This window comes from Budorcas taxicolor, chromosome 21 (assembly GCF_023091745.1).
Source record: "Budorcas taxicolor isolate Tak-1 chromosome 21, Takin1.1, whole genome shotgun sequence".
NCBI lineage: Eukaryota > Metazoa > Chordata > Mammalia > Artiodactyla > Bovidae > Budorcas > Budorcas taxicolor.
Window position 1 is genome coordinate 60276576 of NC_068930.1, and position 21532 is coordinate 60298107.

The following is a 21532-nucleotide window of genomic DNA, read 5'->3' on the forward strand; positions in this document are numbered from 1 at the left end:
TGAGCTTTTGGTTCAAGATGGTGGAGTAGGAGAACATGTCCTCATCTCCTCCTGTGAGGGCACCAAAATTGCAACTAGCTATTGAATAACCACCAACAGGAGGACACTGGAACCCACCAAAAAACATACCCCATGTCCAAAGAAAAAGAAGAAGCTGCAGCAAGATGGTAGGAGGTGTGCAATCATGATAAAATCAAATCCCATACAGGCCAGGTGGGTGATCCACAGACTGAAGAACAATAATATCAAAGAAGTTCTTGCACTATTGTGAAGGTTCTGAACCCCACTATTGTGAAGGCTGGGAAGCCTGGCAATCTGACAAAGGACTGAGAATCCTCAGGAATCTGGCCTTGAGGGCCAGTGGGTTTTGATTGCAGGCCTTCCAGAGGACTGGGGGAAACAGAGATTCCAGTCTTTGAGGGCACAAACAAAATTTTGGCGCAGCAACACCCAGAGGAGAGGAGCAGTGACCCCACATGAGACTAAACCAAAACTACTTACTAGTGTTGGAGGGCCTCCTGTAGGGGCCTGGGTCAACAGAGGGTTACCACAGGGACGGGGGCACTGAAAGGTCTCCCTTGGCATAAACCCTCTTGGAGTTCACCATTAACCCTACCATAGAGCCTATAGACCCCAGAGCTGGGTCACCTCAGGCCAAACAACTACCAGGGAGGGAGTGCAACCCCACCTATTAGCAGATAATTGGATTAAAACTACCGAGCAAGGCCCTGCCCACCAGAGCAAGACCCAGTTTTCCCCAGTCCCTCCCATCAAGAAGCTTACACAAGCCTCTTAGCCTCATCCATTAGAGGGCTGACAGAAGAAGCAAAAGAAGCATAGTTTCACAGCAGCTGAAACAAAAACCATATCACAGAAAGTTAATCACTATGAAAAAAGCAGAAAGTTTTGTCACAGATGAAGGGGTAAGCTAAAATCCCAGAAAAACAACTAAACGAAATAGAGATAGGCAACCTTCCAGAAAAAGAATTCAGAATAATGATAGTGAAGATGATCCAGGATCTTGGGAGAAGCATGGAGGCGAAGTTCGAGAAGATGCAAGCAATGTTTACCAAAGACCTAAAAGAACTAAAGAACAGACAAACAGAGATGAATAATACGTTAGAAAGAATCCATAGCAGAATAACTGAGGCAGAAGAACGGATAAATGACCTGAAGGACAAAATGGTGGAAATCACTGCCATGGAACAGAATACAGAAAAAAGAATGAAAACAGCCTAAGAGACCTCTGATAACACTAAATGCACCAACATTCGCATTACAGGCTCCCAGATGGAGAAGAGAGAGAGAAAGAACCTGAGAAAATATCTGAAGAGATAATATCTGAAAACTTTCCTAACACAGGAAAGGAAATAGTCAACCAAGCCCAGGAAGCACAGAGAGTCCCAGGAAAGATAAACCCAAGGAGAAACAAACTGAAACACATAGTAATAAAACTGACGAAAATTAAATGCAGAGATAAAATATTAAAAGGAACAAGGGAAAAATGACAAATAATATACAAGGGAACTCCCATCAGGTTATCAGCTGATTTCTCAACAGAAACTCTACAAGCCAGAAGGGAATGACATGATATATTTAAAGTGATGAAAGGGAAGAACCTACAACCACAGATTCTCTACCCAGCAAGACTCTCCTTCAGATTTGATCGAGAAATCAAAAGTTTTCCAGACAAGCAGAAGTTAAGAGAATTCAGCACCACCAAACCAGCTTTACAACAAAAATGCTAAAGAAGCTTCTCCAGGCAGGAAATACAGGAGAAGGAAAAGATCTACAGAAAATAAACCCCAAGCAATTAAGAAAACAGTAATAGGATCATACATATTGACAATTACCTTAAATGTAAATGGATTAAATGCACCAATCAAAAGATATAGACTGGTTGGGTGGATGAAAACATGTGGATGTATGCACTTCCACTTACCACATCACTCTGCTTGACAACCCCCAGATTGTATGTAATCATTTTATATTGTTAAGTTAATCATGTTCCCATTATGGCTTGCAATTGTAATAATCTTTTATTTTTTGTCTGGCTATTGATTGTGAAAACTGATAAACATCTTTTACTATTGTGAAAAAAAAAATATGCCCAGTTAGAGTCCCAGGCAGGAAAAGAGAGAAAGGGGCAGAACATTTCTTTGGAGAAGTAGTGGCTGAAAACTTTTGAAATTTTGTAAACTTACAATCCAAATAGCCTAGAGAATCTCAATTAGAGTAAATACAAAGAGAACATCTTAAAAGCACTAACAGGAAAATGCCACATTACATACAGGAGGCAATAATAAAATCAACAGTTGACTTCTCATTCAGGAAAAGTGATGTCAGGTGACATATTCAAAATGCAGAATGACATATTTAAAATGCTTAAAGCAAATGAAATCACTCAGAAATTCTACATCTTACAAAATAATCTTTCAAAAATTAGAGTGACCACTAAAAACCTACTAGAATTTATAAGTGAGTTCAGTATGTTTTCAGGATATCAGATACAACAAGTAATTGTATTTTTTATATACTTGCAAAGAACAATCTGGAAATGAGAATAAGAAAGCAATTCTCTTTACAACAGCATCAAAAAGAAGGAAACATTAGAAATAAATTTAACAAAAGAAGTGCAAAACTTATACTCTGAAAACAACAAAACATTGTTGAAAGAAATTCGAGAAAACCTAAATAAATGGAAAGAATCCAGCTTGTTCATCTGGAAGTTCTTGATTCATATACTGTTGAAGCCTAGCTTGAAGGATTTTGAACATTACCTTGCTAGGATGTGAAATGAATGCAACTGTGCGGTAGTTTGAACATTCTTTGGCATTGCTCTTCTTTGGGACTGGAATGAAAATTGACCTTTTCCAGTCCTGTGGCCACTGCTGAGTTTTCCAAGTTTGCTGATATATTGAGTGAAGCACTTTAACAGCATCATCTTTCAGGATTTGAAATAGCTCAGCTGGAATTCCATCACCTCCACTGCTTTTGTTTGCTTCCTAGGGTTCACTTGACTTCACACTCCAAGATGTCTGGCTCTAAGTGAGTGACCACATCATCAGGGTTATCTGGGTCATTAAAACCTTTTTTTGTCTAGTTCTTTTGTATATTCTTGCCATCTCTTCTTAATCTCTTCTGCTTCAGTTAGGTCCTTGCCATTTATGTCCTTTACCATGCCCATCCTTACATGAAATATCCCCTTGATATCTCCAATTTTCATTTTATTTCTTAAAATTTTCATTTCTTAATTTTTTAATTTTTGCTTGAGCTCTGTCTTTGTTGCTGCACACAGGCTTTCTCTAGTTCTGACAAGCAGGGCCCACTCTCTAGATGTGGGGCCTTGGGTTCTCATTGTGCGGCTTCACTTCTTATGGAGCATGGGCTCTAGGGCCCATGGGCTTCAGCAGGTGTGACTCTAGGGGTCTAGCTGCTGCTGCTGCTGCTAAGTCACTTCAGTAGTATCTGACTCATAGCGACCCCATGGACTGCAGCCCACCAGACTCCCCCGTCCCTGGGATTCTCCAGGCAAGAACACTGGAGTGGGTTGCCATTGCCTTCTCCGAGGGGCCTAGAGCTCAGGCTAAATAGTTATGGGCTTAGTTGCTCTGCAGCATGTGGGATCTTTTTGGACCAAGGATTAAACCAGGGTCCCCTGCATTGGCAGGCAGATTGTTAACCACTAGGCCACTGGTGGCTCAGACGGTATAACGTCTGCCTACAATGCGGAAGACCTGGGTTCAATCCCTGGGTCGGGAAGATCCTCTGGAGAAGGAAATGGCAACCCACTCCAGCACTCTTGCCTGGAAAATCTCATGGACAGAGGAGTGTGGTAGGCTGCTACAGTCCATGGGACCGCAAAGAGTCGGACACGACTGAGTGACTTCACTCACTCACTCAGGCCACAAAAGAAGTCCTTCTGATTTTCTTGAAGCAGTCTCTAGTCTTTCCCATTCTACTGGTTTCCTCTATTTCTTTGCATTGTTCATTTAAGAAGGCCTTCTTATCTCTCCTTGCTATTCTCTGGAATGCTGCATTTAGTTGTGTATGGTGGTGGTGGTGGTTTAGTTGCTAAGTCATGCCCGACGCTTGCAACCCCACGGACTGCAACCTGCCAGGCTCCTCTGTCCATGGGATTTCCTAAGCAAGAATAGTGGAGTGGGTTGCCATTTCTTTTTCCAGGGGATATTCCCTGACCCAGGGATCAGACCTGGGACTCCTGCATTGCAGGCAGTCTCTTTACCAACTGAACCACTAGGGATGCCCCAGTTGGGTGTATCTTTCCCTTTCTCCATTGTCTTTCACTTCTCTTCTTTTCTCATATATTTGTAAAGCCTCCTCAGACAACCAGTTTGCCTTCTTAGATTTCTTTTTTGGGGATGACTCTGGTTACTGCCTCCATTAGAATGTTACAAACCTTCATCCATAGTTCTTCAGGTACTCTGTCTATCAGATCTAATCCCTTGAATCCATTCAGCACCTCCACTATATAATCAAGGGATTTTATTTAGGTCATACCTGAATAGCTTACTGGTCTCCCCTACTTTCTTCAATTTAAGTCTGAATTTGTCAATAAGAAGCTTATGATCTAAGCCACAGTTAGCTCCAGGTCTTGTTTTTGCTGACTGTCTAGGGCTTCTCGATCTTTGGGTGCAAAGAACATAATCAATCTGATTTCAGTATTGACCATCTGGTGATATCCATGTGTAGAGTCATCACTTGGGTTATTGGAAAAGGGTATTTGCTATGACGAGTGTATATTCTTGACTAAACTCTTTTAGCCTTTGCCCTGCTTCATTTTGTACTCCAAAGCCAATCTTGCCTGCTGTTCCATGTATCTCTTGACGTTCTACTTTTGCATTCCAATCCTCTATGATGAAAAGAACATTTTTTTTGTGTGTGTGTTAGTTCTAGATGTTATTTTGGGTCTTTATATGACCAGTCAACTTCAGCCTCTTTGACATCAGTGGTTGGGCCTGGACTTGAATTACTGTGATGTTGAGTGGTTTGCCTTGGAAATGAAGTGAGATCATTCTGTCATTTTTGATATCGCACCCAACTACTGCATTTCAGATTCTTTTGTTGACTATGAGGGTTACTCCATTTCTTCTAAGGGATTTTTGCCCACAGTAGTAAATATAATGGTCATCTGAATTAAATTTGCCCGTTCCCGTCCATTTTAGTTCACGGATTCCTAAGATGTTCACTCTTGCCATCTCATCTTGCCAGTGAACTCAATGTTCACTGCTTGACCACATCCAGTTTACCGTGATTAATGAACCTAACTTTCAGGTTCCTATGCAATATTGTTCTTTAGAGCATCAGACTTTACTTACCCAACCAGACACACCCACAACTGACTGTCATTTCCACTTTGGCCCACCCACTTCATTCCTTCCGGAGCAATTCATAATTGCCCTCTACTCTTCCCCAGTAGCATATTGGACACCTCCCAACCTAGGGGGCTTATCTTCTGGTGTCATATCTTTTTGCCTTTTCTTACTGTTCATGGAGTTCTTGTGGCAAGACTGTGGAGAGGTTTGGCATTTTCTGCTCCAGTGGACCACATTTTGTCAGAACTCTTCACTATAACCTGTCTTGGGTGGCCCTGCAGAGCATGGCTCATAGCTTCATTGAGTTATGTAAGCCTCTTTGCCATGACAAGGCTGTGATCCATGAAGGAGATCATAATATAATTTGTCCCTGAAAAGGATTATGTACTGATATATGCTATCACATGATGAACCTTGAAAATATTATGATAACTGAAGGAAGCCATTCACAAAATACTGCATATTATACAGTTTCATTTACATGAAATGTTCAAATAAGCAAATCCAGAGAGACAGAAAGTATATTAGTGGTTGCTTAATACTGGGGAGCAGAAAGTGTAATGGGGAGTGACTGTCAATGGGTATGGGCTGTCTTTTTGGAAATGGTGAAAGTGTTCTAATATTAGATAGTAGTGATGGCTGCACTCTGTGAATTACTAAGAACCATTTAATTGTACACTTTAGGCAAATTGTATGGCATGTAAATTATATCTTATTAAAGTTGCTACCCTCCCTCCCTCCCCCCAAAAAATGAAATAAAGACATTTTCAAAGGAAAAAAACATCCAGAGAATTAATTGCTAGTACACCTGCTCTGTCGGAGAAGGCAATGGCACCCCACTCCAGCACTCTTGCTTGGAAAATCCCATGGATGGAGGAGCCTGGTGGGCCACAGTCCATGGGGTCGCTAAAAGTCGGACACGACTGAGCGACTTCACTTTCACTTTTCACTTTCATGCATTGGAGAAGGAAATGGCAACCCACTCCAGTGTTCTTGCCTGGAGAATCCCAGGGACAGGGGAGCCTCATGGGCTGCCATCTATGGGGTCACACAGAGTCGGACACGACTGAAGCGACTTAGCAGTAGTAGCAGCAACACACCTGCTCTGTAAGAAATGCTAAAAGTTCTTCGTTGTTGAAGGAATATGACACCAGATGGCAACTTATACTTACAGAAAAGAATGAAGGGCAGTGGAAATAATGACTATGTGAATAAAAAATATGAATCTTTTTCTTTTCTTAATTTCTTAAAAGAATATGACTGTTTAAAGTAAAAAGTATAGCAATGTATTATTGGACTTAAACCATATTGCCAGATTAGCTGTTTTTAAAAACACATGCTAAAAGGAACAGTATTCTTGTTAATAATATATCACAGAATAAAATAAAATGTAATTACCAAAGTTAAGTTAAAGTGGAAGATCCCCGTGTATGTACTGTTTATGATTTCCAGGCTGGGAGCAAGTCCTGCTGATGTGAATATGCTGAGAAACTCCTTTGTAGTTAACTCAAGTTCAGATTGGAAAAAACACTGGATTTCCTTTGGGAAAAACAAAAACAAGTAGTGACAATTTAATGAAGGGAAGCATGTTTTATATTAATTTAAAAGTGAGGAGAAATCTGTGAAAAGTAAATGCTGCTAAAGATTACTATCTCTAGTAATTCTAGTATTTAACTTCAAAAAATCTATTTTGAAAAGTACATTTTTCAAAAGTCAGTAAGCTATTATGCTAGTGTCATAACAGATTTCAATTCATCCTATAATAATATTTTCTGTCATAGAAATGGTCATAAAGTTATTATATTTAATAAACATAGAATCAAAGCCTAATGCTATCACATGTAGAAATTTCTATTTTATTAACATCATTATTTTGTGTCTAAATAAAGAAGAAGCAAGTGTATGAAGCAAAATCATTTCACTGCATTTTTATTGAATATTTCCCAGTTGTGAGAAGGTAAATGAAAACGTAGTGATCATAAATGGATTTTCTTGAAAATCAATATAGATAAGACGAGCTTCATCTCATTTGGTTCTCCTAATAGAGGTCACTTTGGGCGAGTTACCTATCTGAATTTCAGTTTTCCTATCTATAAAATGAGGAAACATTCATTCCAAGGATATTTACCAAGCCCTTACCATGAAGCAGGCAGTGTCATTGGTGCTGGGGAAACAGAAGTGAACAAAACAGCCAAAAATCCTTGACCTAATGGAATTTGTATACTAAGGGGGTTAACCGGGAGATAAACCCAAACACAAAGGTAGCTATCACTTCTCCACAATTTATTGCTGTTAAGACGGTATATAAGCTCCAAATTCTAAGCACCACTTTGAGTTACTCATCACTGAGTTCTCCTATGCATATGTGCATTGCATGTGTAAATAAACTTTTCTCTATTTTCGGCTGTGCCCTGCAGCTTGCAGGATCTTAGTTCCCCAACCAGGGATTGAGCCCAGGCCATGGCAGTAAAAGTGCCGAGTCCTAACCACTGGGCTGCCAGGGAATTCCCAAAGTTCATATGTATCTCCTGCTTAATCTGTCTTTTGTCAGTTTATTTTACAGGCCCCAGCCACAGAACCTAAGAGGGGAGGTTCAGTACTTCCCTATAGTGATTAAATATTATAATGAACATGAAAATGCTTAGAAAAATGCCTGACACACATTAATACTTTATAAATGTTAACTATTATTTCTACTAATTCCTCTTCTAGAACTGTGCTGTGATGTGCTTAATCTCTCAGTCATATCTGACTCTTTGTGACCCCATGGACTGTACCCACCAGGCTCCTCTGTCCATGGAATTCTCCAGGCAAGAATACTGGAGTGGGTTGCCATGCTCCCCTCCAGAGGATCTTTGCAACCCAGGGATTCGATTCAGGTGTCACACATTGAGGTGGATTCTTTACTGGCTGATCCATGAGGGAAGCCCCTTCTAGAACTAGCACATTACAACTATCCAAAAACTAGGTTATAATTCGCCTTCACAAAGGACAAAACTGAAGATTAGAGAGGTTAGGTAACCTGCCCTAGGCCACACAGCCCATGTATGGTAGAATCAAAATTTGACCCCAGTTCTGTAAGTCTCTCTTTCTCTAGAGCCCATTTCTTTTCTAAAATATGTGCTCACAGATGTGTATAATGGACTTTTGGACTCAGAGGGAGAGGGAGAGGGTGGGATGATTTGGGAGAATGGCATTGTAACAGGTATACTATCATGTAAGAATCGAATCGCCAGTCTATCTCCGACGCAGGATACAGCATGCTTGGGGCTGGTGCACAGTGATGACCCAGAGAGATGTTATAGGGAGGGAGGTGGGAGGGGGGTTCATGTTTGGGAACGCATGTACACCCGTGGTGGATTCATGTCAATGTATGGCAAAACCAATACAGTATTGTAAAGTAAAATAAAGTAAAAATAAAAACTAAAAAAAAAAATGTGCTCAGAGACTCAGTCATGTCTGACTCTTTGCAACCCCATGAACTGTAGCCCTCCAGGCTCTTCTGTCCATGGGCTTTCCCAGGCAAGAATACTGGAGTAAGTTGTCATTTCCTTCTTCATTTCCCATATTTAATCACAAACATGAAAGACATGTGTGACTCAAAGGGCATGAACTTCATAAGAGCTGTAAATAATAAATTAAATATATGTTTGGCATATCAAGAAAGGATGGGGAACTAAGTCAAAGTAGACTTTAGGATAAATGTATTTGTCCTTATGGAGCATTTTTCTTTGTGTTCTTTTGTATTTATCATGGATTTTTAGACAATCTGTGCAATTTTCATTAACATATTTTTGTTAGCATTTACTTCATGACTATCTTAACAACAATTTATTTTGCTGTGCTTTTTAAACTTTGCCATTATTTGAATCAAAGGAATCAAATAACCCTTACCCAAAATGACAACACAATGTGGTACTTGTTATGAAAGGAAAAGATTCTTTCCCAAGTTCATGTGAGGTAATGTTCTTTCTCTAACAGGCTACATCTGTCAAACTTCAAATGAACAAATCAGATTCATAAAAAATGAAGATTGTTACAGCCAGTCTTTTTATAAAAAGAGGAAGGAGTCATTAAAAAAAAAAAAAGAAAGTAAACTACCGAGGGTGTTCAATGGCTAAATGAAATATTTCACTTGATCCAAGGGAAATGAAATAGAAAGGATAGAAAGGATAATTATTTATATCTAATTTCACCTCCTGAAGCCTGAAAATAGTAGAAGATATTTGAAAAGAGTACAGTGCTACTGGTTTCACATTTGGACTTAAAAGGAGTACAAGGGATTGTAAAACACCTGCTATTAGTAATGGACCTTACCAAGTCATCAGAGGAAAGATACAATTTGATCATTTCATCCTTTGGGGGAATCCCTTCACTATCACAAGCAAAGCGTCCCTCTGTATCACCTAAATAGTACAAACACATATATGTATATTTTAGGTCATTAATGAAGAATTTCCATTAAAAACATATTTTTAAACAGGAAATATTTTTAAAAGAATAAAAATTATAATTGTATATTTTAAATTCACATCACTCTAGATAAAGTTAATGTCCCATTTTTTCATTTTAAAGATACAATTGCTGTTGTTCTTCAGGTGCTAAGTCATGTTCAATTCTTTGTGACCCCTTGGACTGCAGCATGCCACACTTCCCTGTCCTTCACTATCTCCCTGAGTTTGCTCAGACTCATGTCTATTGAGTCAGTGATGCCATCCAACCATCTCATCCTCTGTCACCCTCTTCTCTTCCTTCCCTCAATCTTTCCTGCATCAGGGTCTTTCCCAATGAGTCGGCTCTGTGCCTCAGGTGGCCAAAGTATTGGAGTTTCAGCTTCAGCTTCAGCATCAGTCCTTCCAATGAATATTCAGGGTTGATTTCCTTTAGGATTGACTAGTTTGATCCCCTTGCAGTCCAAGGGACTCCCCAAGGGTTTTCTCCATTTGCCAACAAAGGTCCGTCTAGTCAAGGCTATGGTTTTTCCAGTGGTCATGTATGGATGTGAGAGTTGGACTATGAAGAAAGCTGAGAGTGAAGAATTTGATGCTTTTGAACTGTGGTGTTGGAGAAGACTCTTGAGGGTCCCTTGGACTACAAGGAGATCCAACCAGTCTATTCTGAAGGAGATCAGCCCTGGGATTTCTTTGGAAGGAATGATGCTAAAGCTGAAACTCCAGTACTTTGGCCACCTCATGAGAAGAGTTGACTCATTGGAAAAGACTCTGATGCTGGGAGGGATTGGGGGCAGGAGGAGAAAGGGATGACAGAGGATGAGATGGCTGGATGGCATCAGGGACTCGATGGACGTGAGTCTGAGTGAACTCTGGGAGTTGGTGATGGACAGGGAGGCCTGGCATGCTGAGATTCATGAGGTCACAAGGAGTCGGACACGACTGAGCAACTGAACTGAAAATGTTAAAGCTAGTTTCGAAAACTAATTTCAAAAGCATCAATTCTTAGGTGCTCAGCCTCCTATTTATGGACCAACTTTCTTATCCATGCATGATACTGGAAAAATCAGAACCTTGTCAGCAAAGAGATGTTTCTGCTTTTTAATATGCTGTCTAGCTTTGTCATGGCTTTCCTTCCAAGGAGCAAGCATCTTTTAATTTCATGGCCGCAGTCACCATCAGCAGTGATTTTGGAGTCCAGAAAAATAAAGTTTGTCACTGTTTCCACATTTTCCCCTTCTATTTGCCATGAAGTGATGGGACCAGATGCCATAATCTTAGTTTTTTTAATGTTGACTTTTAAGCCACTTGTCTATGCTGTGTTTGGAACTGAGGCTAGTTCTATACTGAGATATTTTTTCCTCATTTGCAACAGTCCCTGAATAAACTGTGGTATTACAGCTTTAAATACTGTCTGGCTCTGGCTTTCTTTGGCAGAATGAAGTTAAAGCCAGATGCAGCAAAGTACTGAAGCCCATCATAGATAAGGCTAGATGAAGAGTGACTACAGACATCTTTTATAATAAGCATGGGTTTTGGTGGTATACAATGGCAAAATACTTTTTAAAAAACTGTTTAATTTAAAGATGAGTTAGGGATTTTTAAATATCATATTTGAAAGTGTTTTTAAATTTTCTGATCTTTTTGAAATGAAAAATGGCTGTCAGGAATATGCTGACAGTTTCAAAAAAGTAAATCAGGACTCAATATGTCTTTTCAAACTGTAGGTTCGTTTGAACAAGGAACATGAAATCAAATACCTTTAAAAGTGCATGCTGTGGAAAGAGCATTTTGAATATAGGTAGTGGGAAATGTTTATATTAATATGTGATTTTGTTGTAGGAAATCTCATAAATATATCACCTATAATTAATGCCATATCTGTAATACTCTAGAAATTTTAAATGGAATTTTTACTTAGTTTAAATATCTCAAATGAAATTTCAATAAAGATTGAAACTATTTAAATGCAAAAAACCTGATATACAGAAAGATGGAAGCTTGCTAAAATTTTTTCAATAAAAACCTTTACAAAGTTGAAAGATGGGATTGAAAAATCGCTTATCCTTAGATCACTTTTCCTTGTGCTGTCTTTGTGGGATACTCTTCCACATGCCTGCATAGACATTTGGGGGACCCATATATATTGCTATCTTTCCTGCAGTGTTTTCTCTGACTCCATCCTGCGCCCAGTTGGAAGTATATACTCTTTCTTCTCCAAAGTTTCATAAGTTTGCCAGTGACTCTGTAATCTTAGCTTATATCCATATTTGTGTAATATCTAGTAGATATAGGAAATAGAACTGATTCACTCCACAACTCATCCAATTCTGCAACACATCCATGTGTAGAAGAGAGCCTGAAGTGTCTCCATACACTCAGTCAACAATTTTTTTGAGCACCTACTATATTCCAATTTCAGATACTACAGAAGCTATACAATCTGCACAAATAGAGGTGGATTTGTCTTATTCCTTTTATAAAGTTTAACACCATCAAAATCCTATTCATCAATTTGATCCATGCATTAATTTCAGAAAATTCTCAGATTATTAGCCTATAACTCATGTACAATTCATCTTACATGTAACCATTCATGGGGGAAAAATCAAAAAGATCTATCCAAATAATTCAAGCTTTGTAAATACAAAATGCTCCTTAAAATTTAAATATTGTATGACTTGCAAGTAATGAAATGCTATAGCTAAAGAAAAGTCCCAATGTGCACAATGATATTATTAGAAACCTCTACTACAATAGATAGTACCCAGGAAAAACTGGAAGATAAGGTAAAGAAGAAGTGCTAAAAGAAAAAAACTGTTAGTGTTAGTGAGGAAAGGCTATAAAGGGGAACTCCTGAGGACCTTTTCTCTATTTTAGAGAGTAAGAGTCTGAAACCTACCTTTATTATATGTTATTCCTGATGAAAAGTCAAACGTGTTCAAAAGTAAAATCAGAACATGTAAATATGGCAATTCCTTCTGTTAGAAGAAACAAGAATTGTTTTCATTCATTTACTCTGAACATAATTTTAGTCCCTTTTGCTATGAACAACAGCATAGTAAAGAAAACATCTCTCTTTTGAATTAAAAATATTTCTCATTATGTGATAAAAGCAGGAAACAATGGACTAAATTCTACACTTACTCCTTAGGTGGTGAGAAGGGTATTTATAAATAAAATTATTGTAAACTAAAGAGCTGTGACTCAGCTTATTCTGCAATCCATGTAACTGTTAGAGAGGTGTGATTAATTCTACAGCTGTATAAAACACAACCTGACTTGATAAAGACTCTGGGGATGATATAGTTGTCCTTGATCTAAGATTCTGACTGCAATGCTCTTGAAAGAGACAACCCACATGACTCCTAAGCATCCCTGCACATCCTTACTGGGTACCAAGAATGCAAGGCCCTTTTCTTAGGGTTGTGTTTGCAGCAAACAACCTTGAAGGACGAGGTGACATCTTCCCTGGACAAGCACAGGCTTGTTTCCATGAAGAATCTCCCAGCCTCGGTGTTATTCTGTAATGCACACCACTGTGTGTTAGCAAGTATCTGTTACGGGCCAAACTGTTTCCCACCCACCAAATTCATATGCTGAAGTCCCAAGCCCCACATATATCAGAATATGGTCATATTTGGAGATGGGTGTCTTTACAGAAGTAATTAAGCTAAAATGAAATCATTAGGGTAGGCACTAATCCAACATGACCTGTGTCTTTATAAGAAGGGAAAATCTTGGACACACACTCATACAGAGGGAAGATGATGTGAAGACACAGGGAGAAGGCAGCCATCTACAAGCCAAGGTGAGAGGCCTTGTGGCTCTCAAAGGGAACCAACTCTGCTAACACTTTGATCTTGAAACTAAACAGGACTCTTCGGGACCTTCTTGCTTTGTTTGGGACCCTACGTGCCCCCAACTTTTTGAAGTAAAAGAGGTTTCTCCAGAAGTTTGCAGGTTTCTCCTGAGTCTCTAAAGGCTGACTCAAGAGTTAAATATCAGAAAAGTATGATCATGAAAAAAAAAAAAGAATAACTGTTGGGTGAGGAAACTGATAATGATTTAAACAAAAGATTAATCAGATAGCAGAGTCAGAGGACCTTTAGTTCCTCCACTAAGATGTTTGACCACTGGAAAGTGACATAACTTCTTCAGGCTCAGGTTCATTTTCTATTCAGTCAAATAGGGCCTACTTCAGAGGGTTGTTGTGAAAAGAACTGAATAATATACTAACACATCCAACAGCTACTTTACACAGAATAAGCACTTGATAAATATTAGCTCTGAATCCATATTTTTATACATTGAAGCAACCTCTTTGTCCTTATCATATCATACTCTCCTACTCATCCTTAACAGTCAAATTACCTCTGCTTATTCCCATTTAACGCTTACAAGTTTCATGTAATGGTCAGATATAGGGCACATATCTGGGCATTTCTATTCTCTGGCACCAAATAAATATTGGAAATTGTCCCAGAGAAGGAACCTACCTCCCTCACCATTTGGTATTTCTATTATCATGGAAGAGTGATTACACTGTAAATTCATGCTATAGTGGGGCCTTTATTTCTTACTGTAATTTCCTCACTGGGATGCCCAACCAGTTGCACTTTTCTTTTTTATATTTCCCCAAGCTTTCTTTCATATAAGTTGACAAAGAAGAACCCAAGTTGGGAGCCGAGTTTTCACAGTTTACTGGTTTAGTAGTTCACTTAACTGTGGAAACAGCCAATCAGCTGCTACCAAGTACAGAAGCATGCTTAGAAAAACCTAAAGGACAGGCAGTTAGAATTTCCAATTAACTGTCTCTTTCAAAGAGTACCAAAAGTCATTTTCTTTAAAAATCTTCAAGACATGGAGTTTATTCCAACCTATCATCTTTTATACAACATCCATCTAGGAAGGTTCAGAAACCTACAAGTGACTACAAAATACTTCAGTCATCGTGGGACTGAGTGCCTGAGGACAAACAAAAATGATAAAAGGTCATACCAACTACCTACAATGAGGTTTAAGGGAAGACAGTCTGCCAAAGAGAGCTTCATAACTGTGTCCAGAAAGAAGAATGGGACTTAATAGGGAGTCGATTAGGGTTGATTGATTAGGGTACCTAAGTAGGAAGTTAGACACGAGCCACAAGGGGAAGCCTGGTTGAAAGGGATGCAAGCTGATCTCTAAACTTCATCCCAGACACACACAGCAGGGCTCACAGATACGCTACAAAATAACTACAGAGACTTTTCAACTCTTGCACGTATGTCCTAGGCACACAGTGGGTACAAAAGACCACAGGGGCTTCTCCAAGAAACCTTAGGCAGTTAGGCAGTTAGGAGCCCATTAAGGGCTCATGAATATTCTACATCTAATTATAACAGATGGAATTATGGGAAGATATAAACAACTCAGCATGCTGTTATACAACTTATAATTGTCAGTCGGCCTTGAGCATATGCCCATTTGTATTCCCTTTCATTGACTGGTGGTGGGTACAAGCCCTACTTTGAACCAGACATAACCAAAAGGAGAAGACTGAAAGTATAAAATAGGGAAGCCAAGAGGGTTTGCCAGGAAGGATGAGGAGGACTCCTTTTATTAGCTGGACTAATAAAAGATCTGTATGCTTGACCTGAATGAGTTGTAACTTGTCTGTTGTTCTACACCTTTTGGTCCATTGCTTTAAGGTTTTGCTGTTACAAGATAAGAACCAATGAAGAGAGATAAACCAACCCAACACGGTAAACAGAAAAGTGAATATACAAAGCAGAAAGACAGCAATGAATTACTTGTGTTTGAGAATCAGTAAGATAAATTGCCAACATCTGCTGGATCATCAAAAAAACAAGAGAGTTCCAGAAAAACATCTATTTCTGATTTATTGACTATACCAAAGCCTTTGACTATGTGGATCACAATAAACTGTGGAAAATTCTGAAGGAGATGGAAATATCAGACCACCTGATCTACCTCTTGAAAAACCTGTATGCAGGTCAGGAAGCAACAGTTAAAAATGGACATGGAACAACAGATGGGTTCCAAATAGGAAAAGGAGTACATCAAGGCTGTACATTGTCACTCTGCTTATTTAACTTCTATGCAGAGTACATCATGAGAAATGCTGGGCTGGAAGAAGCACAAACTGGAATCAAGATTGCCGGGAGAAATATCAATAACCTCAGATATGCAGATAACCCCATAGTTATGGCAGAAAGTGAAAAAGAACTAAGAGCCTCTTGATGAAAGTGAAAGAGGAGAGTGAAAAAGTTGGCTTAAAGCTCCACATTCAGAAAACTAAGATCATGGCATCCGATCCCATCACTTCATGGCAAATAGATGGGGAAACAGTGGCAGACTTTATTTTGGGGGGGCTCTAAAATCATTGCAGATGGTGATTGCAGCCATGAAATTAAAAGATGCTTACTCCTTGGAAGGAAAGTTCTGACCAACCTAGACAGCATATTAAAAAACAGAGACATTACTTTATCAACAAGGTCCCTCTAGTCAAGGCTATGGTTTTTCCAGTGGTCACATATGGAGTTGGACTATAAAGAAAGCTGAGCGCTGAAGAATTGATGCTTTTGAACTGTAGTATTGGAGAAGACTCTTGAGAGTCCCTTGGACTGCCAGGAGATCCAACCAGCCCATCCTAAAGGAGATCAGTCCTGGGTGTTCATTGGAAGGACTGATGTTGAAGCTGAAACTCCAATACTTTGGCCACCTGATACGAAGAGCTGACTCATTTGAAAAGAATCTGATGCTGGGGAAGATTGAGGGCAGGAGGAGAAGGGGACGACAGAGGATGAGATGGTTGGATGGCATCACCGACTCAATGGACATGGGTTTGGGTAGACTCTGGCAGTTGGTGATGGACAGGGAGGCCTGGCGTGCTGCGGTTCATGGGGTCACAAAGAGTCAGACACGACTGAGTGACTGAACTGGACTGAACTGAACTATACTGAACTGAAGATAAATGATAGATGTATCTGTTCTTCAGATTCTTTCTTATGTGAATGTTCTTGGTAGGGTTGATACTGATTTAGTCTGCCTTTGACTAGTGAGCTGATACTGAACTTTCTTGAATTGGTACCCTGACTGGTCATCAAGGTTACAGAGGTTATAAAAAGTATGTTTTTAAATGGTGATAAGAAGTCCTGTTTTACATTCATGTTTTCCTTCAGCTTCCCTGGTGGCTCAGACGGTAAAGCATCTGCCTGCAATGCGGGAGACCCGGGTTCAATTCCTGGGTCAGGAAGATCCCCTGGAGAAGGAAATGGCAATCCACTCCAGCACTCTTGCCTGGAAAATCCCATGGATGGAGGAGCCTGATAGACTACAGTCCATGGGGTCGCAAAGAGTTGGACACGACTGAGCGACTTCACTTTCACTTTCACTTTCACTTTTCCCTCAGAATTCCTTTCACATGGCCATGTAGAATCTGTTTACACCCACATCATGAAAGATAGCTGCTATCTGGGTTATCTGTTCCTAAAGAGAACATGTCATAACCACATCCACCCCTGCCCTACTCTTTTCTGATGATTTTAACTTGAAGAAAGTTACTCATCAACCTGAAAGCACAGTGCAGAACTCAATAAAATATCTCTCCCAGTAAACACTCAGTCCCTCCTCCTCCATTAAGAGTATGGATTTTCTTTCAATCAGTTAATGTTGAATTACACTTTGATATGAATGAAAGTTCCCATAGCAGAGCTTTTATCTGTAAGTGGAATGCAAATATTCTTCTGGGAAACAAGACAGGCACTAGGCATTTTGTTAGGAAATTAGAGGACAAAGAAAAGGGCTGACTGGCAAAAGATGTCTTGGACTTTTGCTGTAATTTTTTCTCTGACTACAAAGTTTTCATTATGTAAAACTTGAAAAATACAAACAAGTATAGAGAAATTAATTACCCATAAGCTAACAATCAAATATAACCACTGTTAACAATTTGACCTATTTCTACAACCTGTTCCCTACACATTTCTGTTTTAGGTAGGATCCTTCTGTATGTAGCTTCAGTATATAGCTTTCAGTCATTGTTACTATAACCATTTTCTCATGTAATTGAACTTTTTTTCCAAAAACTCTCACAATTACATATCTAAAATAATTTGTTGTTTAGTCACTAGGTCATGTCTTTTGGGACCCCACAGACTGTAGCATACCAGACTACTCTGTCATCCACCATCTCCCAGAGTTTGTTTAAACGCATGTCCATTGAGTTGGTGACACAGTCTAAACATTTCATTCTCTGCTGCACCCTTTTCCTTTTGCCTTTAACCTTTCTCAGCATCAGGGTCTTTTCCAGTGAGTCAGCTCTTCACATCAGGTGGCCAAAGTATTGGAGCTTCAGCTTTAGCATCAGTCCTTCCAATGAATATTCAGGGTTTTTTTCCTTTAGGATTGACCAGTTTGATCTCCTTGCAGTCGAAAGGACTCTAAGAGTCTTCTCCAGCACCACAATTTGAAAGCATTCAATTCTTTGGCACTCAACTTTTTTTTTATGGTCCAACTCTCATATCCATAAATGACTACTGGAAAAACCATAGCTTTGACTATGTGAAAGCTGCCTCTTGAGAAACCTGTATGAAGGTCAGGAAGCAACAGTTAGAACTGGACATGGAACAACAGATGGATTCCAAATAGGAAAAGGAGTATGTCAAGGCTGTATACTGTCACTCTGCTTATTTAACTTATATGCAGAGTACATCATGAGAAACACTGGGCTGGAAGAAGCACAAGCTGATATCAAGATTGCTGGGAAAAGTATCAGTAAACCCTATACAGTCAGCAAAAACAAGATCAGGAGCTGACTGTGGCTCAGATCATGAGCTCCTTATTGAAAAGTTCAGGTCTGCAATAGAAAGTAGGGGAAACCACTAGACCATGTATGACCTAAATCAAATTCTTTATGATTATACAGTAGAGGTGACAAATAGATTCAAGGGATTCAATCTGGTGGACAGAGTGCCTGAAGAACTATGGATGGAGGTTCATAACATTGTACAGGAGGCAGTGATCAAAACCATCCCAAATAAAAAGAAATACAAGAAGGTAAAGTGGTTCTCTGAGGAGGCTTTATAAATAACTGAGAAGAGAAGCAAAAGGCAAGGAAGAAAGAGAAGGATATACCCAACTGAATGCAGAGTTCCAGAGAATAGCAAGGAGAGATAAGAAAGCCTTCTTAAATGAACGGTGAAAAGAAATAGTGGAAAACAATAGAATGGGAAAGACTAGAGATTTCTTCAGGAAAATTGGAGGTATGAAGGGAATATTTCATGCAAGGATGGGCATGATAAACGACAAAAACAATAAGGACCTAACAGAAGCAGAAGAGATTAAGAAGAGGTGGCAAGAATTGGTACAAAAAAATGGTATTAATGACCTGGATAATCACAACGGTGTGGTCACTCACCTAGAGTCAGGCATCCTGGAGTGTGAAGTCATGTGGGCCTTAGAAACATTACTATAAACAAAGCTGGTGGAGGTGATGGAATTCCAGCTGAGCTATTTAAAATCCTCAAAGATGATGCTGTTAAAGTGTTGCAGTCACTATGTCAGCTAATTTGGAAAACTCGGCAGTGGCCACAGGTCTTGGAAAGGTCAGTTTTCATTCCAGTCCCAAAGAAAGTCAATGTCAAAGGATGCTCTGTACAACTGAGCTTATTTCACATGCTAGTAAGTTTATGCTTAAAATCATTCAAGCTAGCCTTCAGCAGTATGTGAACTGAGAACTTCCAGATGAATAAGCTGGGTTTTGAAGAGGTAGAGGAACCAGAGATCAAATTGCCAATGTCCTCTACTGGATCATAGAAAAAGCAAAAGAATTCCAGAAAAACATCTACTTCTTCTTCACTGATATACTAAAGCCTTGACTATGCGGATCACAGTAAACTGTAGAAAATTCTTAAACAGATGGGAATACCAGATAACCTTACCTGCTTTCTGAGAACCCTGTATGCTGGTCAAGAAGCAATAGTTAGAACCATAGACGGAACAATTGACTGGTTCAAAATTGGGAAATGAGTAAGGCAAGACAAATTATTATCATCCTGCTTATTTAACTTCTATATAGAAGTTAACTTCTATACAGAGTACATCATGCAAAATGCTGAGCTAGATGAATCACAGGCTAGAATCAAGATTGCCAAAATATCAATAACCTCAGATAAGCAGATGATACCATTCTAATGGCAGAAAGTGAAGAGGAACTAAAGAGCTTCTTGATGAGGGTGAAAGAGGAGAATGAAAAAGCTGGTTTGAAACTCAAAATTCAAACAACTAAAATCATGGCATTTGGTCCCGTCACTTCATGGCAAATAGAAGGGGAAAAGGGGGAAGCAGTGACCGATTTTCTTTTCTTGGGCTCCAAAATCACTGTAGATGGTGACTGCAGCCATGAAATTAAAAAATGCTTGCTCCTTGGAAGGAAAGCTATGACAAAACTAGACAGCATATTAAAAAGCAGACATCACTTTGCCAACAAAGGTTTGTATAGTTAAAGCTATGGCTTTTCTGGTAGTCAAGTACAGATTTGAGAGTTGGACCATAAAGAAGGCTGAGAGCCAAAGAACTGATTTTTTTTTTAATTTAATTTTTATTTTTACTTTTTTTTTACTTTACAATACTGTATTGGTTTTGCCATACATTGACTTGAATCCACCATGGGTGTACATGCGTTCCCAAGCATGAACCCCCCTCCCACCTCCCTCACCATAACATCTCTCTGGGTCATCCCCATGCACCAGCCCCAAGCATGCTGTATCCTGCATCAAACATAGACTGGTGATTCGTTTCTTACATGATAGTATACATGTTTCAATGCCATTCTCCCAAATCATCCCACCCTCTCCCTCTCCCTCTGAGTCCAAAAGTCTGATATACACATCTGTGTCTCTTTTGCTGTCTTGCATACAGGGTCATCATTGCCATCTTTCTAAATTCCATATATATGTGTTAGTATACTGTATTGGTGTTTTTCTTTCTGGCTTACTTCACTCTGTATAATCGGCTCCAGTTTCATCCATCTCATCAGAACTGAGTCAAATGTATTCTTTTTAATGGCTGAGTAATACTCCATTTTTTATATGTACCACAGCTTTCTTATCCACTCATCTGCTGATGGACATCTAGGTTGCTTCCATGTCCTGGCTATTATAAACAGTGCTGTGATGAACATTGGGGTACATGTGTTTCTTTCAATTCTGGTTTCCTTGGTGTGTATGCCCAGCAGTGGGATTGCTGGGTCATAAGGCAATTCTATTTGCAATTTTTTAAGGAATCTCCACACTGTTCTCCATAGTGGCTGTACTAGTTTGCATTCCCACCAACAGTGTAAGAGGGTTCCCTTTTCTCCACACCCTCTCCAGCATTTATTGCTTGCAGATTTTCTGGAAATAAAAGCAAAAATAAACAAATGGGATCTAATTAAAATTAAAAGCTTCTGCACAACAAAGGAAACTATAAGCAAGGTGAAAAGACAGCCTTCTGAATGGGAGAAAATAATAGCAAATGAAGCAACTGACAAACAACTAATCTCAAAAATATACAAGCAACTTATGCAGCTCAATTCCAGAAAAATAAACGACCCAATCAAAAAATGGGCCAAAGAACTAAATAGATATTTCTCCAAAGAAGACATACAGATGGCTAACAAACACATGAAAAGATGCTCAACATCACTCATTATTAGAGAAATGCAAATCAAAACCACAATGAGGTACCACTTCACACCAATCA

General features: G+C 39.3%; 1 protein-coding gene across 1 annotated transcript in view; it reads right to left on the reverse strand.

Annotated features, from left to right (window-relative positions):
• The window catches only part of CATSPERB (cation channel sperm associated auxiliary subunit beta), a 129598-nt gene extending 116314 nt beyond the window's left edge, over positions 1-13284 (reverse strand). Inside the window, 4 exon segments of the mRNA XM_052659538.1 lie at positions 6735-6875; positions 9654-9742; positions 12690-12768; positions 13180-13284. Of these exon segments, the coding sequence (XP_052515498.1) occupies positions 6735-6875; positions 9654-9742; positions 12690-12768; positions 13180-13284 (414 nt within the window).
• Positions 13285-21532: the final 8248 nt, after the last annotated feature.